A 27572-nucleotide genomic window follows, 5' to 3' on the forward strand; every position below is an offset into this window, starting at 1 on the left:
ATACTCCAAAACTTTATAATATGTTGAAAATATCTATAAATTTTTAAAAGTTTAAAATATATTCAGAATATTAAAAATACTTTTTTAATATTAAAGAAGAGATGGTGTTAAAATAACTTTATTTTTTAAAAACTTTTTTCTTTTTTTAAGAATTATTATGATTTTTCTTTTAATCCCTCTAGATTTGGAGGTGTGTTTATTCATATGAGATTATTCAATTTTTTGAAGTTTTTAAAATATATTATTAGTTTTTAAATCTAATTAGTATATATACCTACATTTGTTATATAATTAAATTTAAGTGGTGTTATTTTAAAACACATATCTAAGTATTAAATTACATTATTGTACCTCTTATCGTATAAATACGACAATATTCTAGAATTCGTTGGTTCAAATCAAACTCTCAATAGCACAAATATACCTAAACTAAGAACTATATCTACCGTTAATTCAAACAATTATATGTTTCTAATATTGTCGCTTGATAATTTATTCAAGTTATATATCAATAAAAAGACTTCATTTATTGATACATATATCGAAGAAATTCGTTGCTAGTTCAAAATTGTAAAGTCAATAGTCAATCTTTATTCTTTTTAAAAAACCTAAGTAAACATTATAATATATGTGATATAATCACCTTCTCATTGGGTCTGGAGGTGAGTTTATTAAAAAGAACCATAAAATAATATGAAAAAGTTTGTTTTCCTTTCCCAATATCTAAATTAATCATTAAAGTTTTTTAATAATCCTGTTTGACTGATTCTTTTCATACCATTGGAAGATTTCTGCATTTGAATTTTCGAAATAAAAAAGGTATTATTATTGTACCTATGAGATATAAGATATTGGTGTAAATGATTTTAATAATGAATTCAAATTTTGCTGCCGAAGGAATTAGGGTATGATGATAATTAATTAATCCATTAATAAGTTCAAAGTCGAAAGTTGAATTAGTCTATTTACAAGATTGTGAAATGAATGAGTTGAATAAATTTGTAGTTTTGTAATATGTGTTCAAACATTGTCACACTAATGAATTTGTGTAGATAATTTTTTAAGGAATTTTGTAGATCTTACAATTTAATGTAAAAATAAATTAGAAATTTATGTTTATTAGTTTATTTAATTATGAGTAATTTACACTTTAAGTCAATTTAAAGATATAAAACTAGTATTCTAATTAAACAAACAAATCAATTAGTAAAGTTTGGGTAAAATCAAGAAACTTACCAACTACCCTCTAGAAATATTTCATCAAGTGCATATTTTAATTTTATCTGTGTAATATTTCCTTATGTCCTTAGTGTATGTGCGTATGTATCTATATATGTGTGTATATATGTATATATATGTCCATATCAATATGTGTTAGAAAAAGAGGCATGCATGAAGAAAAATGCAAAAGTTGGAACATAGGTATGGTTGTGGTATCCGTTGCCATTGGGGCTGTTGCTAATTTTATACCAATTTTTTTTTTTTAATATACTAAGGACATAAACTTCTTGTTCTCTTTGGCTTTTAAGTGCTATTTTTTTTAAGTCCATGATTTTGTTTTGGGAATATGAAAAACGTGAATCACGTGCTCTTCCTTGTCCTTTATATTGTGAAGAGAAAAAAAAGAGTTTTATCAATTTGGTACACTTTTCATATAATTATAAGGCTTGTTATGAATTGTTATCAAACTACAAATTTTAAAATTATAGAGATTTAAATTATATTTTTCTCTAAATTTGAATAGAACTCGAGATTGAGTTAAATGGAATTGGAAGTTTGTGATAAAAATTAATTGATTTATCATATTGTTAAAGAAACCTACCAACTTTAATTTAAATTAAAAGGCTAATTAATTTATTTTGTTCATAAAAATTAGGAACAAGAACACACTCTTCTACATTTACTCAATCTCCACCTTTAAAGATCCAACGGTGACATAAAAAGGAAAATTAGTATTTTCTGATTATTTATTTATATTTTCAAAATTAATATCTAAATATATAAAATTTGAGTTTCACGCAAGAGTTTAGCCCAATATATAGAAGCCCAAGCCCATATACCTTTTGACTTGAAATCACTCCTCTTCATAAAGTGGATCTATGGCCCATATTATTTTAGTAGCATCTACATACCTCAATACATTATTCCTCCAATTTCAATCCCTTTGTGGAATTTGCTACCACTGTTGGACAGAAGAGATGGTGAAAGGTGCACAAAGATTCAGTTTTTTTTTTTTTTTTAAATTATATAAAGCAAATTAAGTATGGGGAGATTAAACGAATCAGATTGTTTTTAAATATAGTAAAATAAGGAAAACTTATTTATGAATAGAGTAAAATTTTAATTTTATATATAGTAAATTGTGATAGACATCTGTTGTTTTGGACATGGATAAATACCTATTACGATATTTGAGTGTATTAAAACTATTCGATATCTATAAATATTTTTAACATATTTTTTATTTAAAATAATTATCTTTAAAAAGTTTTTTGGAGCAAAAAGTGTTTATGATTTTTTCAAAGTATCAATAATGCACTTGGGCATTAAAAAGAATTAGTAGAACCAACTATGAGTATATTTTGTTTTCCAAATACAACTTTCAAAAGATTTTGTCGAAACTCTAAAACCAACTAGTGTTTGGAGCAAAAAGTGTGTTATTATAGTCTTAGTGTATCATAGTTGGGTTATAATAATTTGTGTTTGTGATGTAGATTATCTTAATTTAGGTTACAATAGAAGGTGGTCAATACATAAATCATTTTAGTTTGATAATGAAATGATAAATAATGAAGCAAATAATTCCAAAGATGATGAGTATAAAATAATAAAATGTGTAGCAAATGATAAATATTGTAGCAAACTAAGAAGTTCTAAAATAATATTTACTATAGTAAGAGGCGATATTTTGTTAAATATTTGGATCTTTTTTAAAAATAGTCTAAAATTTGAAACATATATAAAAAATAGGGTGGGTGCAAAACTATTTTTAAAAATAGGTGATTTGAGGTGGAGTCGTATACGGGGTACACGACTCCATGCAATAGACCTCACATATTCTATTTTTTCTTTATTTTTATATTTATACTACACTCAGCTCCACATTTTTTATTTTATCATTATTTATATATGTGGATCCCACACATTTCCTTTTTTCTCATTATTTATATATACATACTCACATATAATATAATATATATATTAAACATTCAAATTCTAAAAATATCTTTATTTATTAAATTTATTATTTTTTTCTTTTTTCTTTATATATATTTAAATATTATAATCTTCAATTTTTCTTATTAAATTCATTTTTCTAATTTAATTTAATTTTTTCTTGATCAAAATTATACAAATATTTTTTTTCCAATTTTCAATTTTTTTTAAAAAATCTAATACATTAACAAAACATGTTATTAAAAATATATTAAACAAATTTAAATAGTAATAATAATATATGAGAGAAGTTAAAATTACTAAAAAAATAATAATAACCCTTAAAGCCACTAACGCACATTGATAATTGAATAAAATAAATTCATGTTTATGGCAAAAGAAAAAAAAACAAGAATTGGTTCGATTACAAATTAAATTTAAAAACTTAACGCATAATTTTCAATTACAAATTTGTTGTTATTATTACTTTTAGAGAAGCTCCAACTTCTTTCAATTATTAATGTTATTTTTATTTGTTTAATGTATTTTTTAATAACATATTTGGTTAATATATGTGTTTTTTTAAATAGAAAATTAGAAAAAAGATATATATAATTTTGGTTAAGAAATAATTAAATTAAATTAGAAAAGATGAATTAATAAGAAAACGGGAAGATTGAGATATTTAATATATGTGTATATATATATAATTATTATTGTTTCTATTTTCATTTGTTTAATATATTTTGCTAATATATGAGTTTTTTAAAAAATTTTAAAAATTGGAAAAAAAGATATGTGTAATTTTGATTAAGAAAAAATTAAATTAAAGTAGAAAAATGAATTTAATAAGAAAATTTGAAGATTGAAAATTGTGATATTTAAATATATATAAAGAAATAATAAAAAAATAAAATAATTTAATAAATAAATATATTTTTAGAATTTGAATGTTTAATATATATATTATATTACATGTGAATATGTATATATAAGGAATGATAAAAAGTGAAATATGTGGGATCCACGTATATAAATAATGAAAAAATAAAAAAAATGTGGGACTCAGTGTAATATAAATATAAAAATAAGGAAAAAATAGAATATGTGAATCCAATGGAATTAAATCACCTACTTTTAAAAATAGTTTTGCATCCACCATATCTTTTATACATGTTTCAAATTTTACATTATTTTTAAAATAGATCCTAAATATTCCTTTGCTCCAAACAACTCCTAAAATATTTTAAAAAATCCCGGGCATGTTTGGTAATGTTTCTATTTTCTGTTTTCATTTTTTTAAAAATAAGTATAAACGTTTCTCATTTTATAAGAAGTTATTGGGATAAAAGAAAATAGTTTATGTCGTACTCGTTTCTCAATTATTTATATTGGTTTCTTTTTTCTTTTTCTCAATTGTTTCAATTGGTTTTCTTTTATTTTTTCTCAAATATTTTTATTGGTTTCATTTTTCTTCTTTTAAATTCTTTTTACATTTCATTTTTCTTTTCCATTTTTGGCTTGTGATTTCTTTTTCTTCCTTTTATTTCCATCTTCTTCCCCAATTAACCACTCTCCACGTGGTTTCCTTTTTCTTCTTCTTATCTTCATCGTCTTTTCCAAATAACCATCCTCTTTCTCTTCGCCTCTTATCGTCTTTCTCTACACGACACTTTCCTCTTCGCTGAATCTGGGTTTTTCCTCTTCCTCTTTGCGTGAATTGTGTTTTCGCCGAATTTGTGGATTGTTGTCAAATTTGTGTTTTAGCCGTGAGTTTTGATCCTCATTTTCGTCATGAGTTTTCGTCTTTCTCTCATCAGCTATGTTCTTCATATCGTTCTCCATAAGATTACAAGAAGACCTTTCTATCTAGGTTTGATATATATATATATTTTTTATGTCTAGTGGAGGACATATCTTTTTGTTTGATGTTTAATTGAATTAAATGTGAATAAAACAAAAAATAAATTTCAAATAAAATCATGAAACAATAAACAGTTATCAAACACATTTTCTGTTTATGTTCTTTTTCAATAAAACAAGAAAAAGATAAACAATTATCAAACGCATTGTTCTAAAAAAGAAGAAACAAAAAACTGAAAACAAAAAACAATAAACATGAAACAAAAACGTTACCAAACACACTATAAATAGCTCATCCAAAAATCGAACACATTTTTCAAAAGTTACAATAATAATGTTACATCAACCTTATCCCTTAATATATATATGGACAAATGCCTCATCTCCCCCTCTCCTCTCTCTCCTCTCTCTCCTCTCTATGTCAGTTTACTTAATATTGCAAATGATTTTTCCTTCACACCCAGTGATGCTCTAAATTACGGCTCAAATTTACAACTCATCTATCTCCCTTCATGTGTATTAAATCCAAACTTATTAACTCACACCTGTAGTTCTCATTCATCTTTAATTATGTTATAATTAAGATTATTCCTTAGCGATTTTATTGTTCACCTCTCCTCTTGCTATACAACATGTTGGATTGAAAAAGATAGTTTTAGAGATTCGAAAACAAAAGTATCGAGAGTAAAATAACATTGAAGGAAAAAGAAAAAGAAAAACAGAAGAATGATAAACCATTGATTAAAGTAGAGATAGATAGACAAAAATAAAAAGAAAGAAGACGCAACGGTATATGTAGATGATGTATTTCCATCCTAACCATCCTAAGGGAAAATTTTGACAACATTTTAAATATAATCAAGCTATTATAGACCATTTTTATTTAAAACTAAATGGTGTTTGAGTAAGCGCATGTTTGAACATTTTTATAAAAAAAGGTTTAAAATGACCATTAAAGAAACAAATGAAAGTTTGGAAATATTATTAAAACAAAGTACGGTAGATATTATATATATATAATCTAGCCAAAAGAGAAAAAAATGAACGATGCCATCGCTTTAAACGATTTCTAAAGAATCACGACAATTTGTCCTTAGTTGCATTTGTCTATATTGTATTGTTCTTTCATTTTCTACGTTTTTTTCTTCGCCATAATTTCTTCCTACTTTTTGAATAATCCTTCATTTTATTTAAAAAATAAAATTTCTATTTGAATCTAAATGCTATTAAGGTTAAATAAAAAAAGTCACTTAAATGGTCCTTATGCTATAAAAAGAGGAAGTCCGTATAGACAATAATATTTCACATGTGAACAATAGAGTGGATAAGGCTTAATGATTTTCGTTGATTCTTTTGGAAGGAAACAATAATTATATACATAGGTCCATTTTAAAATTGCAATATGGTCCCATAAAATAGCTTCATGATTAAAATTAGATTCCTTTTACGGACTATTTTTAAAAATAACAAAATAAATAAAAATATTTATAAGTTATAACAAAATATTAGATTCTATCAATCATAATCTTCTATCACTATAACATATCAATTATTATATAATTTGTTATAGGTTGTAAATATTTTGTAAAAGTTGTTATTTTTCAAAATTTATCTTTGACTAAGCTCCTAACCATTCCAATTTTCTTTTATGTGTTTCCTTTTTAAAAAATCATATTTTTTTTCTTCTAAAGCTTCTTTTTCTTTTTCAATTTTCTTCCATATTAAAAACAAATTTATGATTTAAAAAACATAAAATAAATTAATTCTCAAATTTTCTAGAGTCTATTTAAAAGTTTTGTTGTATTTTGTGTACTAATCATAACAATTCTTCTACGACTTCTTGTCATTCCACATAATTTGAAATTATTTTTGCTTCGTGTACGTGGCAAGACTTAATTGGATAGTTTATGTTTTATTCTTCTCTTCTATTTGCAATGTTTCTCACGTGTAGATAAGGGTACACATTATTATTTATAAAAAAAAGAAAGAGAAAAAACTTACTCCTCATATAATATTTTAATTAACGTTCATCTTTCACAATAAATAGGGAAGCTCTCCAGAGGAAAGAATATAGAAGCAAAAAAGAAAACTTGAGAAAAGAGTTAAAAGAGAAAACACGAGAGCCAAAGATGGAGGGGAAGAAGCTAGCTTTGGTGGTGCTGATGGTGATGACGATATTTACGTGCTCTTTAGCTCAGGATGCCTTAAACGACGACAAACGTCAGTTCGAGAAAAATGAAAACAAAGAGTACATTCAGCTATTCTCCGATGGCAGTAACGACAAAGGAGTAAGGTACAAAGACGATTACTCAAGAAAGATGATGAAAGAGGCACCAACACCGACACCAACACCGCCGCCACCACCCATCTGTTTTGGAAATTTCTGTGGTGGTGGACTACTCGATTGCGATGAACCCTGCTTTTGCAACATTCCAATGGGTGCAACAAGGGGAAATTGTGTTTTGTATTAATTAATTCCTTTCCATGTTACATTATGCATGCATGTAAGCTTAACTATTTGCTTTCATATTGATGAATGTGAACTGCAAATAATTATAAATAAAAGTGGAAAAGGTCAGTTAAGTACTGATCTTTTGCTAGTTATTATTATTATATATATCTATATATGAATTGTTTCATCTTTGTAAAGTTTTCTTTTCAAAACACCATTCACCTTTCGTACGTGAACTTTTTAAGGGTGTGTTCCAGGGAAAAGGTTATGGAAAAAGGGTTATATCCTTTCCTTGTTTGGTTCCCCAATTTCCTCAATAATTTCTTACTTAATCTTTCTTCAATCTATCTCAATCTTTCCTTATTTATAATTAATCAATTTAAGTTTAAATATTATTTAATCATTTTTTTCTCGTTTATTATTTTTATACTTACCAGTTTAGTTAATTTTAGTATTTTTATTTAAAAAACACAACTTGTTTTTAAGTTATGAATTTGGTACATTACATTAAGTAAATATAATTACATGTGTTTTTAAAATAATAATATATTAAAATGGCTCTAGACATGAGCTTTTGTAGTTATACTAAAATGAACTACTTCACACTCCCATGGAAGTAATTGTGATTTTATTTGATAACACAATTTGATTTTTGTTTTTGAAAATTGAGTTTTCTCGTTGTTTAATTTATTTTTTACTAATGTTTTTTTAAAAAATCAAAGCATAAAACTAAAACAAGTGTTTTCATTTTTAGATTTTAGCTTAAAAATTCCAATCTTTCGTCAACAGATCAAAAACTACAGCTAGAATTGAAGAAGAAATTAAAACAAGTGTAAATTTTAAAAATTGAAAATTGAAAACTACAGCCTATCACTTTTTTGTACCTTAGTGTATAAGGTTTAATAACGTCTTCATATTTAAAATTTTGGTTTTTTAAAAATTAAAATAATCAAATGTATGCATATTTTTTTAAAAAATAATAACCATTTTGATTTTTTATTTTGTTTTAAAAAATTAAGTCTACTAAAAACAAAATTTTTAAAAGTTTTTGTAGTTTTCAATTCTTGACTTGATTTTAAAAATAAACAAAATTTCAAAACCAACTTGTAAAAATGAAGTTTATAGACTTAATTTCTAGAAACAAAAAATAAAATAGTTATCAAACAAAAATCTTAGTTTTAGAAGCGAGGAGAAAGATCGAGGCGATAAAAGACAGACTTGTGTCTATGTCATAGTGGGGAGACAATTGTATTGGTAACACGTGATGTAAGTTTGCACACTCAACTCTTTCTTTCTTTTTAAGAAAAAAAGGTTCGTACTCAATTGTTTTCGACAATCACAACATTTTTTTATTTTGTTAAAAGTAACAAGGACAACCGCCCTAAATAAATCTTCCTCTCATATTGTCACTCTTCCACACAAAATTATCCAAGTAAACCCACACATAGATAATTTTTAATTTTAATTTTAAGGATTTTTAGATCTTTTTAAACTAAAGTTTAACGATTACCATCCAAAACTAAAATTAAAGATTTCTTCGATTTTTTTTTTAAAGTTTAAGCATATTTTTTAACTTTGGAAAGTTTTATAATATTTTTCACAAACTACATTATAATTTCGACGATAAAAGAAAAACCTATAAAAAGTACATGTTTTGATTATGTTCAATGTTGGGTGTTTGGAATTAGAAAGTGGAATGATAATGAGTAAAAATTTAAGTCTATAAATTTGTGAACTTCTGGGACTCACGGTATAAAAGTAGAAAAAATACATGTCTAAATTGTGTCTGATGTTAGCTGCTTGGAATAGACATTTGAATGGTGGAAGAGTAAAATATTATGAAGTCTATGAATCTGTTAACTCTTTGAATCCAAACTACAAGGAGTTAATGTACAAAATTGATGTTTTAAATGGTTGAACCCACTATAACTTTTTAAGCCGACAAGGGGTGAAGTTCATAATTTCATTTTTTTTCTTACTCCTACTTCTAAAATTCTTAGGGGTCAAACACAACCTAAGGGACATTGGTGAACCTCTTTACGACACCTACCGTAACCGTTTCCCTCTCTCATATGAAACCCAATCTCTCGCGACTCTCTCCTTTTCAACTTAAAAAAGAAAAGCTAAAACATAACAAATACTCTCCTCAGCTTTGTTATTAAATTAAAAAGAATACTCCTATGCTTTTAAAAAATTATAACATTAACTTTCTAAAGTTATAAGCACATTTGATTTTTTTAAAAAATTTTAAGACATGGACTAAGTGTTGTCCAGTCAAATTTAAGAACTAAATTTGATTGATGGTTGTAAATCAATACACTAATTTTATAAATAATAGCATGGAAGGTGCTTAGTTAAAATGTATTTCATCTCTTGAAGTAGATCTTCAATGTACAAAAAAAACCATAACTTTGTATGTACACGGAGGACTAAAATGTAAATAACCACAATAGTTCTTATTTTCATAGGTGTAGTTGACAAATTTTTATAGAAAACGCGGCCCAATGTATCAAAAATCTTGGCCCATCGGCTCATTATCCAGCCCAATTCTAAAGTGTAAAAAAAGGATTGATTAATTAAATCTTTTTTGTCTCCCTTCCCTTGATCGTTCCTCTCTGTTGTTCACTGCCGTCAAGCTTGCCTCTCCAGTTCGTACTTGCATGAAATGGTGTATTATAAGTGAGCAAATCTCTTGCAGGAATGAAGGCGAAGATTGTTTTGAGGAAGATTTATGATTACGTTCGGTATGATTTGAAGGAAATTGCATTTCCCTCGTCTTTGCCGGATCCTCCACATATAAAGAAGCGTGGAAAGCTTTCATGGAATGAACGATTCCTGGTATATTCTTATTCTCTGGATGTTCTCATTTTCTTTTGTAGGTTTTGCTATAACTTCTAATTTGTGATTGAGGGGACAAGTTTGTAGCGACAGGATTGACTTACATAGAACAATTCAAAATTTGATTCTGCTCTTATTATGTGTGTTTCTTCTGTTCTTCTACTGTTCATAAGTATGTTTTATCGGATGGTGAGTTTAGGTGTTGAAGGAGGCTTCCAGGTTATATGCTGCAAGCTGGGTGCGGGACATTGGTCCTGAACTGCGACCATATGACTATAAGGTGAAAGAAAGCGAAAACAAACCAAATTCACCAAAACGTGCGCCTAAAGAGAAAGAACCTTCAACACTTGAAGACCTAGGTAACCGACCTTTGTGTTATTGTTTGATTCAGATGCTTTATACGGAAATGAAATATTTTCTCGTACCTGTGATTGTGTATTCAAAATCCTTATACACTTCTAGATGGACTGCTAATTGATTTTTAGTTCGAACATGGTTTTCAATGCAATAGTAAATGGTGTATTTTGTTTACCGATTTCTGGTTCCTGGTCAACGAAACCCGTTGATGCATATGATAGAATTGCTTCAGGCTCAAGTAGTGCTCAATGTTGAAATATTCCTTAATATTTAATGCTTGTGAAAGAAATAGTGATAGGTAATGCTTGCCGGTTTTGTAAACTTGTCATGCATGTAGTGCTATCGATGGAATTAGCTGAAGATGTGAACAAAATGGTCAAATGTACTCAATATTCTAGGGGAAGGGTCTAGTCCTTGTTTAAAGTTTGAAATGGGATTGTGTTTGCATAGAGGATGATATCCAACAATGAATCCTTAGTATAGAATGAGCAACCTAGTAACATCAATCCTTCGTATAGAATTGGCAGCCTTGTGTAATAAATTTTCCTTCTTTTGATGGATTTCTCTCCATACATCCCCATTTCCATCACAATAACTCTTTTTTGGACTACGGCATGTCTTGTTGTTTCTCCTCCCACTTTCCTTCCTTTATCATCGACTACAAGACCTTCACTACTGTTCTTGATCATTTGTCTCCTGTTATCTCTTCAGTCCTCCCCATCCACTCTTTTTCACAAGTTTCCCTTTCCCAAATCCAAACAAGAAAGGGAGCGTGGATTTCAGCTCCATGATCCTCTATTCTTTCTATGGGAACACACTCAATGCTACCCAATTCACAGCACCTTTCTCAGCATCCAAAGAAGAATCAATCTTGGTTAATACTTGTATGGTATCCAGTTTAGTCAGGCTCCCTATTTTGGAAAGCCAAAGGCTGAAGAAGCAATTGTAGACAAATGGGATTAGGCTTAAGGTAAAAGGGATTTTTAGGGCCGGGTCTAATTTTGGTAGTCTGCTGCAAAACTCTTATTGGGTACACAGTAATTGCAGTTTGATTGTTGGTGGCCCTCCTAGTAGGGTTCTAATCAGAAGTAAATGTAGAAAAAAACATTGGGACCTCATTTAAAAGCACTATCATGCCTATGTATCTGATTATCTGGTGTAATTTGGTTGTTCGTTTCTTTTTCTATTTGAAGGATTTGCATAAGTTTTCTAGCTTCTTGTCAAATAAAATAACACTAAAATAGCTGATTTTTTTCTCTTATGTTGCAATTTGATTTTCTATCTGTGTTATTTTACTTTTAACCGTTTATTATATTCTTTTCTGGTATTGATTGAATTGTATTATTCCTGATTAGATTGCCATTTTTCTTCTGTTGCAAAATTAAAAATCCAGCTGTGGCTGCAAGAGGAGGAATGGAGACATTAAAACCAGCTTTGCAGCGGGTGTATATGACTAGAGCTTCTGCATATAGAGACGCTCTAAAAAATTTTATAGATGGGTATCAAGAAGGTATTCAGCAAGTCATGGAGAAAAAGAACGCTTCTGATTCCCAAAAGGGAAGTGATAAAATCTAATAAGAGCTGCAGAACTGTGACTAAAATAATTTAGAGGACTGGGTGGCTCAGTTTCCGTTTGTAAAAATTGGTTGAGTTGAGATTTTTAGTGTATTTTTCGCCAGTGCATTTTGAACTATATACAGTTTTGAGCATCTTCTAAATATACACAAACAGTCATGAGAAAGGATGCCAAATTAAACCCTTTTGCTTTCTGCAGAACCAGTTGCAGGGTTCCTATGTTTGTTTTCCTCTATTAGTCTCAGTTATCTTAGTGACTGTTAAGTATTTTCTTACAAGTAGGCATGGAAATAGTAGTATGAATGACGAAGCTGCTTTTGTCTGCTAAATGAATAATTCAGTAGTTCTTTTCTTTCGTCTTTGGCCTTTTCGAGATGTGGATTCAAGCTTATTCCCCACACATTTGAGAAATGTGTCAAATTAGCAAAGATCAGAGGGAAATAACTCCAGCTCCCGTAAGGTTTGGTTTACCGTTTGTTTCAAGTTGATAACTTTTCCTCGACACTTCAGATGTGAATTCTATTGCAGCTGGCCACTGCGTTCACATAAAGATCACTCCGGATTTTCAATCATGTCTTCAGGTATCTGCATGGTGGATTGAATTTACAGTACAACCATAACTCTATGATTTGACAACAAAGAGTTGGATGTTGAATTTGCAAATTGAGATAGAAAGTAGTGGCATTGTTAGGTCAAAAGATGTTGCGGAAAGGAAATGCTCAAGTACGCTTTATTATGGTGAGAGGGAAGGCTGAAAATGACTGGCATTATGGGGTTTGAAGGGCCCATTTAGAATTGGGTTCTTGCTATTAGCAGATTAGCTCCCAATGTTCGAGCTACCATTTGACTTTTTTGGAAGCCTGAATTGTTGAAAGCAAATGAGGTACCAATTGCTCCATATTTTATATGCTCTTTTTGGGACTACGACTACAATTATTAAAAAAGGATCAATACTCAATAGTGAAGTTGCTCGATCTCATGTATACTGTTTAGTTCCATGCTTGGTGTTGCTTATAATATTTTTTTCAGCTTTAAAACACAGGTTGTTGCTTTCAAGTCCTATTGTGATAATTGGTTAGAAGTTTTATTTTGAGAGAGAATAACCAGGTGATTTCCCTAAAAAGATACCATGAAAAGACTAGAGAATGATTTCGTTTATACAATAATATTTTCTCTCGAGTTATTGCTGATAAAAGAATCAATTAAGGTTGCATGAGCCTCCCTTATGGTCTAGACTCATCTCAATTTACAATATGGAAGAGATTTGTCCAAGTATTGTTGGACTGAGAAGTTGCGATTCTTTACGTATCATGAGTATTAAAGATTCTGACAAAGAACCAAGTGGGTGTTATCTTTGTTGATAAACTAATGATTTTTGTTGTAGTTTCACCATAACTTATGCAGGCATTGAAATGTCATCAATTACTTTAGGATTATGAGTTTAAAAAATTGACTATGCTAATTTTGGTACTGTTGGCTTGAGTCCCAGATGATCTGATCGTTAGATCATTGAAAAGATAAGTGGATGGACCATGGACGAATTATCATTTGCTATTACTATATGTGTACTGTACTTAGTCATGCATAATAGAGTGTTGCTTTCCAAGCACATCCCCTAAGGTAGGAGTCCTTTCATTCCTTTGATTAGCCATTTCTTCAATGCCAATGATAGCTTGCACACATATCTGGGGACCCCCCACTTTCAAAGCCACTGATGAAGATTGGAAAACCATCAGCCGAGGTCAATGGCTATCTCTCTTGTCTTAACCTTTATGGGCCCCGCTAGTAAGATTTCCTAACTCATCTTTTCATCATTTGCACAGGTAATAATAATATGCTTATTCTGTGTAATTCAGCCACTAGTTGATGATATGTTTATTATAATTCCGCAAGTTGTACTGAACATTTGCTGCATTGATGGCTGTAGACACAACCCAATACCATGCTCATCAATGCATGATCTCATTACTTACCTTTTCCAGAAAAGTAAATAAGTTGACAAAGAGAAAAGAAAAGGCTATATTACATTTTGTCTAGCCAATTCACAGACAACTCATCTTTTTCCTGTGATGGTTTTCATTTGTTCTTACAGACGAAATGTAACAAACAAGATGTCTAACAAACTATAGATATACTGTTCGTAGTCCTGATTGGTACTTGTTGATTGCAAATGGGATACGTGATTTCTTTTAAATTGTGCATGACGTGTCTAAAATAAACATGTTATCTGTTTGAGAGTATGGTGATAGGACTGATAAATGGTCACCACAGTTTTTGTGAAAACAATCACTGTAGTAAATGCTTGATTAATTGTATGTTCATCACAAAGCTGGATTTTCTTTTAGATGTCATTTCATTTCATTCAAAATGAATCTAAATTTCCATCTTGATATTGAATGCAGGGGCAGACAAAGCATGAAAAAATTGAACATCTACCTCTAGTGAAGCAGAGCAGATGAGGACACGACAAGTGAGAAGAAGATCTTTATATAAATGAGGTGAGAAAGAAAGGTTAGATTTTGCGAAAACTTATAAAATAGTAATAGGAGTAGAAGGCGGGAGTGTCAACGATCCATCTAATCCTCACCCACCCAAAATAAAAAGCACTAACACACAGCCCCATACCCTCTCCCTCCCCTTTTTCCATTACTCATATTTTTGAGCCTAATCTCTCAAAAATCTCCACCCAGAATCTCAACAGTACTCAAAATAGATTCCTCATTCCTGACCTTCAACGGCCCTAGTTTCCCATTTGCTTTCTTCTTGGACCCCACTCGTATTAATCCTTATCCGTCATCTCTGTTTACACCCTCCATCCATAACCTTGGGAAGTCGGCCAGAAAATCTGGGATTTCCCTTTTTTTTTGTTATGTATTTTCCCCTTCTTTTTAATGGGGTGACTTTTGTCAAGTGAAGTGGTGGGGGAATTTAATTAAACAAATAAATAAAAAGTGGGGTTTTTCGCAGTACAGGGACGTCACATCCACCCATCTCTATCCTTGATATTTCGTCTGGTTGACATCTTGTGAGAAAGTGAAATCCTGTTACAACCACATTTTAGAACTCCCATAAAATGACCTGTTATAGTGTGTGTATGAATAAAACAAAATTATTTTACATATATGTAGATAATCATGAAGTAGAAATTGTAGTGATTTGGGAGACAGACAGAGAGGTTTTTGCAGAATTTTAAGATGGAAAGAGAAAAAAAAAAGAAAACATAGGCCCAGAAAAAAGGGCAGTAAAAACTGAACAGGGGTTGGTTTTAATTTTTATTGTGTAGGTTTCTAAGAAGGGGAAGGTTTTGAAATTATAGTGGAAGTGAAGACAGAGAGTGAGGTTCTAAGTTTTCAGAGGTTTGGTTTTATTTGTGCAGAGTTTTTGGTCCGATATCATTTCTCCTTTGCTGTTCAAGTACGATGTCCCCCTTACAATCTGGAAACCTACCATTTTCTCTCTCGTTTTTCTTTTTCTTTTTTCAATTTTCCAAAAAAAAGAATTTGTAACTTTTTCCTATGCATTGATTTGCGGGTTCTTTAATATAAGACATAGCCAACAACATGAAACATTACTTGTTGATCTTGAATTCATCCCAGAAATGTTTGAAGCCTAAACCATATTTAGTCACTTTTGAACTTTTATCGATTTTTTGAAAATATTAACCGCTAATTATTTGCCTTACCAAAAAAAAAAAAAAAAAATTGTTTTTCAGTTTTATTTGAATTTTGAAACTGCATTCTAAGTTAATTGAAAAGTATTGTTTTTTTTTTTCTAAAGTAAAGGTATAGATTGCATACAAGCTTTTTATAATGCTACTCATATTGTAGTAGTTTGATCTTCCCTTTGCTATATATTAATTAATACAAGTGAGTGAGCATATGACAATGAATCATCATAAAATTGGGCAATATTTGCAGCTTAGCTACAATTCTAGATTACTTTGCAGATTTTGTAGGCAAAAGAGGAGACCGTACAAATTAATTAATGCAAGAAGCCATTCTCATCACTATTTTTCTTGTTTATTTTTTTTTAAAAAAAACTTTTTCTTTTTTTGCCACTTTGACTCTACTCTGTCTGATTAGGGGAAACAATTAAAAGAGGAATCAGAGATGCAACGTTTTTAATTTTTATATATTATAGTTAAAAAAATAAAAAAGAGGAAAATAATGATAAATATGAAATTGAGTTGGCATACCATGTGATGAGGAAGAGGAGAAGAATAATGTGGGTAGAAGGTGTGGCGGGTTGGATCTCGACCCGATAAAGTTAAACTTGACCCGATATTGAGCAACGACGGTGGTTCAGGTTCCGACATGTCGGTTTGGCACTCCAAGTCCACTCCGAACAGCCGCAGTATCTTTGAATTCCCAATCGACACTGTTTGACTCTGAACAGAGGACTCTGAAAACAATGCACATTTTTCAAGTTTTCTTTTTTTTTTTAGTTAACAAATAAAATACAAATATTATCATCAATTTCTTGGTTATTTTATTTTGTTACCAAATTTCTCGGTAGTTAAACGCATGATTTGTGGGTGTTCGTACATGAACTTGGAAGTCCCAAATAATTGTAAATTTTGCTTTTTTAATGAAAACTCAATTGCCTTCTTCATGAATCATGCGTTTTATTAACTGTATTCAACTATTGAATTTCGTTTTTCGCCCTTTTTTTTTGGTTAATGATTTCCAAATGTACAAGATTTTATCTCCCCCAAAACAAAAGGATTTTTCAAAACCAATGGTTTTTTTCTGGACAGAACAAGAAAAAAGAAAAGGGCATTCCATTTGTAATCTCTATGCAATTGGATAAAGTTAAAACATTTCATTTTTCAAATTCCAATTTCAACAGAGAAAAAGAAGTTTAGGAAAGGGAAAGGAGTAAAAGCTAATTTTGGGTTCAAGAAGAGCTGTTGGACTACCATAAAATTAGATTTTTTTTATAAAAAAATAAAAAATGTTAATAAATTTACTCAAATAAGAATTTTTTTAAAAAAAAAATGAAGAAGAAGAAAAAACCTGCATGAGGAGTATCGGAAGAAGACTGGTATGGCGGTGAAGGAAGATGACGATGAGAATTAGGATATGAATTTGCAGAACAGAACATTCTAGTCCAACCTCCACCGCCGCCAACCCCACCACTCCCCGTAGCCACCGCACTGTCCGTTGGAGACGGTGCCGACCTCTTTTTCCACCCAATGAACAACCTATCACCGTCACGGCGGTGGCGTTCAAAAACGACGACATCACCGGCATCGAGCCTCTTCTCTTTAACAAACCGGCTCCACCCTTTGGTCAGCACATAGCTCTGACTACTATTCCAATAAGAGTAACGGAACCGCCATATTTTTCCGGACTCATCTTCAAAGCTGAGGAGCAACCCCTTATCCGCAGAGTCACCGGCGGCAGCGGCAGCGGCGGCGGTGGCGACTGCGGCGGAGGGAGAGAGGGGAAAGTATTTTTCTGCGTATTGCTTGGGGATGACGAGACGGTTGAGTTTGCCAACGTCGCTGGGGGTCAAGGGTTTCTCGAACATGGGAAGGTGGTCGGCGGGGGCGACGGAGAGAGAGGATTTGGAGTTGAGCATGATGGGAAGTTGGGAAGTAGAGAAAAGAGGTGGTTGATGGAAGTCAGGAGAAAAGTTGTTTATGGACATTTTATTTTTCTTTTTGTTTAGAAGACACAGAAGAAATGAGTGAGGATTTTATCTACACACCCATACTCCACAGTCCATTCAAAAGTACTTATTTGCATCGGTTCCACCCATTTCCATTCTATTTGCGAGTTGTCATCTAACATATATTTTCATATTTAATTTCAAGTAATATCTATTTTGTGCATCTAATTTGATTTCTTTTAAAACAATTCAATATATATATATATATATATATATATATATATATATATATATATATATTTTTTTTTTTTTTTATCTAAGGAATGGAAAACGAATGTGCATTTAATTTAATTTTAACCTTCTTTTAAATGATTTTTCTATTGAAGTATATCGAATGAACTTTCTAAATGTTAATAAATTTGTACACAAAATTAAGTGTAGGTTATGTATTATTTATTTATTTAGAAGAGTCATATTAGTTGAAGAAAATACCTCATTTTTCTTAGAAGTAAACCTTTTTTGTAGAATAAAAAAAAGTCTCAAAAGACATGACAGTGAGAGAGAGAGAGAGTGAGTAAGTTACGAAAAATAGTACGAAAAGGAAAGAGAGATAGAGAGGGAAAGGAATTGAGGTTTTCGCGTGATCGAATGCATCAATCATTAATTTCAGTGAACAAATATACATATACATATATATATATATACACACACTTTCTTTTTCGCTTGTTTTTTATTCATTAACTTTTTAAATTCATTATTAATATTATTATTATATATATATAGATCATTAACTTAAAAAAAAAAAATACTATTTTACTATTTGAACTCAAAATGCCCAATTTTAAAGTTTGGTGGAAACAGAATAATAAAAACATTAAAATTGAATTCAAAACTAAAATTAAACGAACAGCTGTGTTAGGGTTAATATGAGTATAGCTTCACACATTAATTAAGTGTTGTCTTAAAAGTTTGGAGATTTGATATCTGGTTTTTTAAATTATTTTTTAGACTTAGAATATGGTATTTAGTACGTAGAATTTGTTTTTTCTTTTTTTTCTTTTCTTAATATTTTAGTGCTTTCATCGATAGTGTTAAGCTTTTTTCTAATTTTATTTAAAAATTAGTAAAAAATGAAATGACAAGAACAATAGACTTTGACGTGTAGATCAATAAGCTTATGATTTGAATCATTATACATCTATTTATTAAAATTACGGAATGTGTGTGACTAAAATTTTTGTATCTCAATTTTAGAAAAGGTAAATAAAAGTATCCATGAAATATAGAAATGGATAGTTTTTTTTTTTAAATAATTAATTGTAAAAATAATAAAAAGAAACTATTTAGATTAACAAAAAGAATAGTAAGACGATGATTAGATATATAAAAATAAAACAAAATAGAGATTTTGTTAATTTATTTTTTAATGTTTGAGTGAACTTTCTTACAATATAAATGGAAAAATAATATAAAATCAATAGAAATGTTAGTAATTGAATGAATTGAGAATGAAATTAGATAAAAAGAAAAGACAATTAAATGGAAATAATAAAAGAAAGATATAATGAGAGGAAAGAAAAGAGAATAGTTGGAGGGTTTTCCCTGACGTAATGATTGTGATCCATTTTCCAATTATCAGTCCAATGCTCTATTCCGCTTTGCACTGATTCTTAGGGCTTTTCCCATTTGTTATTATTATTATTATTATTTATTACTTTCTTTCAAATATCGTACACTAAAAATATCATTACTTCACATTTTCATTTACTACAACCAATTAATTAACAATTAAATTCCCTAATTATATTATCACTTCAATCAGATCAAATCATTTTAAAGTATTAGAGTTAAATGGTAATATATATATAGCATGTTTTATGAGTTGTTTTTAGGGCAGCTTATGTATGGCTAAATTTGACATTAATTTGATTATTCTCACATAAGTATTTTGTTTGTTTTGTTTAGATAAAGCAACAGGAACCAAATGAACTAATTAAACATGTGGATTAAATTAAGTCTCAGTTGGACAAAAATAAAATAAAATAAATAGAAAAGTTTATAGTATAGAAGAAGAATAATTGAAGCAACAAATTCAACAAGACACGTCGTTAAAGTTCTATATATATATATATATATATATATATATATATATACATATGAAGTAGCATAGTCTAATTTTGATGTTAAATAAACTAGAACTATCATTAAGAATATAGAGTATGTTACATAAAAAGATTTGTTAACAATCTAATAACAAAAAGTATTGAACTTATTGAATATAAGTCAACGTAAGAATAAGCTAGAGATAGAACTATTGACCCTTTGAGATAGATAATTAATTTGTGGTTTATTTACATAACCATAGTCATATCGATCTTGAGTAACATAGTAGGACCATATTGACGCAACATAGCACACTCAAAACAAATCAACTTGGAAAAGTATAGAAGGGGAGAGTGGTCCTTTTTCGGAACTGGGGGTTAGAAAAAATTGAGTCACGTGCATGACAACATTATTATTGCTCTACATATTTTTGAAATAATTTTCAAAGCTTATATATATATAATGTTAAACCCCATTTTCTGTTTTTGCAGACAAATATATATAAATATAAGTATGAAATAATATTAAAAATGAGTTTATAAAAAATGAGAAACAAATCCCAATCTCTTCTTATTTTTGGGTTTCCAATAAAACCCAGCAGAGATGTGATGAGATGAGATAAGATTTTATTGTCCAATTACGTATAATAATAATAAAGAATATATATACACATATGAATTAAATTTAAGTATAGTCGTGTTTGAATTCTATCCTTTCACTAATATATATTTCAATTATGTCTTCACTCTTTTTAGGCAAAGACACACTTGCCTTCTTCTTGCCTCTCTGTCTCTTTCTTTATTTATCTCTCACATTTTTTTTATTTTTAGTTTAACTTTAATTCTAAATTCCATTTTCTTTTATATTCTAATAAGTTAGAGTTATATTTAGGTGTGGTTGGATTGGTAAAATAAATAAACAAAAAGATAATGTGTTGATAGGGAGAGTTAGATACAAAAGCCACCTCAATTTCAAGGTACCATATTATAAACACACACTTTCTTCCCTCATTTTTTTCTTACCCAATGCCCCACCAATCCTTTTCTTTTCTTCTCTTTTCTTTTTTCCCTTATATTATCATTTTTAATTAATTTAATCTCATTCTATCACATCATTTTATTTTACTCTCGGTATTTTAAAATATATTTTTTTATAAAAACATTTTAAATTTAATAGATAATCTCTAAAGTTGAATTTAAAACCATACAATTTAAAAGAAAAATTAGTAAGTAAACATTTTACCTTTCTTATTCAACAATTTATTGATGATATTTTGTTGTTCGTATTTTTAATATTATGTAGATATTTTTAAATATAACACAATTTGAATTTAAACTTTTATGTTTGGACATTAGACCGATAAAAAAAAGATGTAGAAGTGTTGGTCATGTCACTGATAAAAAGTTGAATATCAAGTTGTTATCATTAGGTATGAGTTTGATGAATATAGGGGTTGTAGTTTTGATCTCAATCATGTGTTTGATTGGACAAGCCCCGGAATTCCATCCAAGAAAATGAGAGTAAGTGGTAAAGTGGAAGAAATTCTTTTTTTCTTCTTCTACAATTTGAGATATTTTCAATTCGTTTTATAAAAAAATATTTCCCCTCTAAATTTAATTAATTTTGAAAAAAAATATAGTCAATAGCACCATAAAAAACAATATAAAAATACAACACAACTTTAAAATATTTATAAATATATCAAATAGTTAACTTGTAAAATCTTTTAGAATCTTTAGTTCAGCCTTCAATACAAATTTAATCTATATAAATTGATTGGTTGATTGATAAAAGTTATTTAAGAGTATATAATTGATAAAACTGTAGATATCATTTCATATATACTTATCCAAACAAAATAAAATCGGAAATGTTAAATGGATACATTTTAGGTTAAATTATATTCCATCTAATATCTATATTCATAAATATGTTATTCTTTATTATTATTATTTAGTTGAAAAGTGAAGTTTTGGAGGTGAAAAACCTGAAATAAAATATTATTAAGAGGTTATGGTTAGCGATGGTGTGGTGGCCAAGTGGGAGAGTCTTTCACCACAAACAAATTCAAAACTATTTCAGGTTTAGGGTTCAACCAGAATCTGCCATCTTTCTCCTTCCCCTTTAAATTTATTCTTAAATAACCATTTATTATTATTTATATATAGAGAGAGAGTACATAAGTTATAAAAAAATGTTTAGTTCATTTGTTTCCTCATACATATATATATGTATATATAATAAAGGACCAACTTTCTTCATGGGGAGGGCTTCTTTAATTTGTAAAAGAAGAAAAAGAAAAATTTTACTTTCCTTTTACTAACCCATTTTTAGATTTAGAGGAAATTTCCATAAATGGAATGATGTTCTAAAACAATAAAGCAATTGTTTATTTAGATATTTCTAATTTTCAGATATTAATTTATCGATTCCCAAGGTCAAAATCAAAATTCACAGACCTGCCCTTCTCATTTTAGGGTTTAGACCATTTCACACTCACTTGTGTCATTGTGAGATTTTTCCAATTGAATTGAATATTTATTTTTGTATATATAAGGCTAGATATGCAAATTTCAAATACATTTGAGCAACTCTTTGTCTTTCTCTAATTAATTCAAGGGCCAATTTCAAAACATTGGAAAGATTTTCAAGCAAACTAGAAACTTCTACTTTGATGTAATAATTAGTGTGCGAGAATTATAGTTAACTTATTGAATGAGGATTGAAAAATAAGAGTTTAAGATATCAATAATAATACCTAGCTGTAGTATCTTGTTCAAATAATTAGTTACCAATTACCGATCATTTTTCAATCTCGTTAACATAAAATATAAGAATAACTAATAAGTCAGCATCAACTTTATTTGAATGTGTACCCTCTTCATTAATATATTGTTAGAATAATAAACAATATCATGAAGGTAAAAATCATAATCTATAATGGGTTGGCTCAATATATAATTTCTGTCAAAACCACAGTATTTTTCAATCCTGGTTTAGGATTTTTATATAAATTTGCACAAAAAGTTTAAAATTTACTCATTCATCGATCACTCGACATTTATAAAAAAAACAAAATCAAAATGCAACTTTCAAGAAATGATGTCATAAGAAGAAGCATTCGAGAAACACCTAAAAAGTTTCATGATAATAATAGTTTCAATTAATGCATTATTTATTAGAACATCTGATGACTTCCATGCCCAAACATCAGAGCAAACTGCAGAGATATTGAGAAAATGCTGCCACCAGTTTTCTTTTTTCTTTCTTTAATTAATATTCATGACTCATCACAATGCGATGTGAGTAATTCACAAATCGATATGGATGTCTTAAATAACTATCAGATACACCTAGAGACAAGTTCATAGTACCATTGCAATTTCTCTCGATCTTATATAACCAAACACTACAGTACATAAATCATTGTCAGTCTCATAACTTTTTTTTGTTAAAACACTAGGTTTTTTAATGGAAAGTTATTCCATGACCAATCACAGTTTGAATGTGGATGTGGATTCACACAAACAAATATAAATTCAAAGTAGGGTTGTAGTTTCTCTTTCCTACGTTAGGAAACCGTTGAGTTATCAATCATATACTACGACGATCTCTTTGAATAATTTCTTTGTCTTTTTTTTAGAGTTATAGCTAGAAAGATAAATAGGTGATTTTTGTTTTGGGGTAAGAGATTGATGGCCATTAGAGTTTTGATTTGTATTCATTCAATGAAACAAGACAAAGGTAGATTATATTATAATTATGTTCTAAGGGTAATGTATCGTAATCCAATGGAGATTCGAATGTTTCTCTTTGTTCCCCAACTTTACTCTAAGAATCAAACATTTGGAATATTAAATTTAACACAACTAATTTTCATTTTATTAAGAAACAAAAAAATAAATTAATTAATGAAATAACTCGTCTTAGTACATTGTTGATTTGAGTTATTAAAATATAATAAGATTCTTATCTCATGTTGAGTCAATGAATAAACCTACAAACTTGTTTAAACAAACATAATCTATAAATCTAATCTCTATGACACATGATTGAAATGAAATGTCATGGGATATGAGTATCAAATTTTAAGGTCAACATAACATTTGAGTTTATACTTTCAAATATCTTAATTTAGTTGATGTCTTTTCAATATAGATCTTATGACTAGTTCTTGATATCATTTTAATATCAAAGTTTTTGAATAAAGAAAGCCTATATTCTTTATTTTTTTTCCTCTATAATTTTTTTTTTTAAAAAAAGCTATTCATTTAAATGACAAAATTGTACAATCCCTAAAAAAAATTGTTCAACTAGACAAAGTATCATAGCATCTGAACTAAAAAATAAAAGTTAAAAATGGTCATACCAAAAGTTGTGGAACAAAAATAAATAAATAAAAAGAGATGAGCCAAAAAAAAGACTTAAACTTATTCAAACTACAACATTAGACATACAAAAAGTGATAAAAGAGAATCTAATTAAATTAAGTAATAAAAAGAATTGTCATTTTGTATTGTGAAAGAGGGAATACCATACACGTGTTTTTGAAAAATGTATTAACTCTTCTTGTAGATGGTCATCCCAACTAAATTGATAAAAATGTTAAAGTATATTAAGTTAACTCAAAATATTATTAAAGAATTAATTAAAGTTAAAAAAGAAGCCCCCTACATAAAAAGGAATAGTTAGCAATATAATGACTTGTTAAGTGATATTAGTTAATAAACATTAAACTGGAGACATGTGATTAAATTGAAAAGAGATTGTTTTAAAAAAGAAAAATAAAGATGGTAACATAATAGTGGGTTGGTGAAGAAAACAAAGAGTGTGATATTTGTGTAAGCCATTTCATTCTTCTCTTTTCTTCTTCAATTTCGCATGAGTCGTTGGTCACATACAACTCTCCTCCCTTTCTAATACAATATAACTCTGACGTGGACGCCACATGGCCCTTCTATTTTTATTTTTTTAAAAAAATTATTATATTTTTAAGAATGGAAAAAGCAATTAACGATCCTACTAAGAATATATAGTGAATTGAATTTGTAGAGGAAGAAGAAAAAGGGAGAGGGCCTGGGAGTTTGGGCCGAAATGGGTTATTCCAGTTCCCACCCGATCCGCATGCGGATAACCGGCCACTTTTATTTCCTTTCCATGGCCCCACCCACATCCTTCCAAATAATATTAATTAACCATTTTCATATTTCTTATATATATAAAAAAAAAAAGTGTTTTTTGAAGGAAGAAGAAGAAATGAAAAGTGTTTTTGAAAGGAAAATCAGAAAGTAGAGGCGATGGGGGAAGGAAGGAAGTGGTACACGTGGAGAAGAGTGGATTTGAAAGTGATATTAATTAAGATAACAAAAATGGTCCCTTTTGCTTTGCGTATACCCATTTGACTTTCTTCCTTTTCCTTTTTTGTCAATTCTCAATATAACACATCTTTTATTTTACAACAAAAATAACTTCTTCTTCTTTTTTTTTCTAATATATATATATATATAATGTATGATATTTCATTCCATTCCATATATTTTAATTTCCCATCAAAATCTTTCAATTCCATAATGTATATGGAAGAATGATTATGTGCTACGAAAATGACATCTCATTTCAACCATTTTTCCTCATATATATCTCTCTTTTTTATTATATTTTCTTACTAACAAACTAAAATTTCAATTTCCCCCTATATATATATAAATTACAAAATGAATTTATTATTTAACTTTTTTTAAAAAAAAATAAAACACTAAAAACCATTCAACTAGAAATTATATTCACCACATAAATATGTTAGATAAATCATTCAAACACGGACAAGACTTATTCCTCCGTCTTTTTCAAGGAAGAAAGGAAAAAAAAAATCTAAAACCACAACCAAAATTTCAAAACTCAACTGGCACGTGCGTTAGATGGTGAGTGACTTTGTTTCCTAATCTCGAAAATGAAACAACAAACCTAAATTGGGTTGCTATATTCACAACAAGAGATAATCTTCTCTATTAAACTAGATAACTATGAAATCATATCAATTGGTTAATCGTATCCACCATATCGGTACAATAAAATTTCATAACTAAAGGTAGATTCAAACATGTGTTAAACGAAGGTAAATAAATTTTTAATTTTTGGCAAGATATTTAAAATTAGTACGAAAACATCTCACCCAAACAAAAGTTTTAAATACAAGGAGAGATATGGACAAAGAAAAAAGAAAAGAAGCTCATACAAAAAAAAAAAGTTTAGGTAGTTAAAGTTCCAAAGACCATATTCTACTATCTTTTCCTTTTAGTTGAAGATATGTAAGATGAGAGGGAGTCGGATTTATATAACTTAGTTTATGGTGAAACACATATATGTTTAAGGTATGAGAGAAGTCAAAATTTATAGCATAACTTTATGTTAAGACTAATTAGACTAAGTGATTGTGTTATAATTAGTAAAAGGAGAAATGGGTTAGAAAATGATATTTGGTAAGATGGGATGTTGCTTTGGATTGTGAGAACGTGTGAGTGGAAGAGTAAAGGGAAGGTAAGAGCCCACAAAGTTGGACTTTATTTTTATTCTATTTATGAACAAGAAAAGAAAAAAGAAAAGGCAAAGGAAAAGGAAAAGGAAAATGGGTGTCTTAATCTCTTGTGCCTAACTTGGCAGAAGATGGTGAGGAGTTGGTCACAGTGATGACCACCTGAATGCTAACTCACTTTCACCATATATACTAATTAATAACATTACCACACATAATTCAATTTTCCATTTCTCTCAAATATAATGGACGAATATCCAATAATGATAATAAGAATAATAAATAGAATAAATTTTGGGTTTGAAAGAGGGTGAGGATTAGAGTGAGAAAATGTTGAACCTTTTTTCATGAACTACCAATTTAAAGAACAAAATCTTATATTGGTAGATTTGATTAAAGAAAAAGATAGGAAGTTTCAATGATTGCAATTCGAAAGTACCTCTAAAATGGGATTGACATAGTTGACCAATCCATCATTATAAAACAAGAAGTTATTTGACTCTTAGAGCATATATATATATATAGGTGCTTTATCACACTACCTTTTTCTTCTCTTTAGGAATCTATAACAAACTTATGTAATCAATTATCAACCATCCAAATTTTCTTTTTCATTTCCTACAAAAATAAATAAATAAATAAATAATAATAATATAGTGTTTCTAAATTCTAAAATGATAGATCTTAAATTAGGAATGAGAAATATGGATATGATCTTATAACCAAAATTATTATAATGGAACGAAGAATCTTTAATTGAATAAAAGAAGAAAATAATTGTTATAGTCTTTTTTCTCTTTATTAGTCGAAAGTAAGAATAAGTTATGAAAAATTTGGGAGGAGATCGTGAATGATTAAAGCATGTTTGAGTGGCAATTATTTAAAATGTACCATTCAAATGTGAGAAGATGATATATAGCATGGGAACCATGTCAATAAAGGCTGCTATAAATATTATTCCATAGAGAGTTACAACATTATTATTGCTTGTACTAACATTATTTGAAGAAGCCTTACCTATTTCTCCAACCATTTCTTTTTCTTTGGTGGAAGTGCTTTTCTAAACTAAAAGCTCCCAAACAA

General features: G+C 29.0%; 2 protein-coding genes across 2 annotated transcripts; one reads left to right on the forward strand and one right to left on the reverse strand.

Annotated features, from left to right (window-relative positions):
* The first annotated feature begins 10041 nt into the window (after nucleotides 1-10041).
* Nucleotides 10042-12596, forward strand: LOC101202894. The gene is made up of 3 exons (XM_004136446.3): nucleotides 10042-10309; nucleotides 10509-10668; nucleotides 12060-12596. The coding sequence occupies exons 1-3, from the start codon at nucleotides 10172-10174 to the stop codon at nucleotides 12239-12241; spliced, it is 480 nt and encodes a 159-aa protein (XP_004136494.1). The 5' UTR covers nucleotides 10042-10171; the 3' UTR covers nucleotides 12242-12596.
* Nucleotides 12597-14710: 2114 nt separating this feature from the next.
* Nucleotides 14711-18003, reverse strand: LOC101214938 (B3 domain-containing protein At2g36080). The gene is made up of 3 exons (XM_004136651.3): nucleotides 17257-18003; nucleotides 16437-16642; nucleotides 14711-15282 (listed from the first exon to the last, which is right to left on the reverse strand). The coding sequence occupies exons 1-3, from the start codon at nucleotides 17891-17893 to the stop codon at nucleotides 15235-15237; spliced, it is 891 nt and encodes a 296-aa protein (XP_004136699.1). The 5' UTR covers nucleotides 17894-18003; the 3' UTR covers nucleotides 14711-15234.
* Between the last annotated feature and the right edge of the window lie 9569 nt (nucleotides 18004-27572).

This window comes from Cucumis sativus, chromosome 3 (genome assembly GCF_000004075.3).
Source record: "Cucumis sativus cultivar 9930 chromosome 3, Cucumber_9930_V3, whole genome shotgun sequence".
NCBI classification, from domain to species: domain Eukaryota; kingdom Viridiplantae; phylum Streptophyta; class Magnoliopsida; order Cucurbitales; family Cucurbitaceae; genus Cucumis; species Cucumis sativus.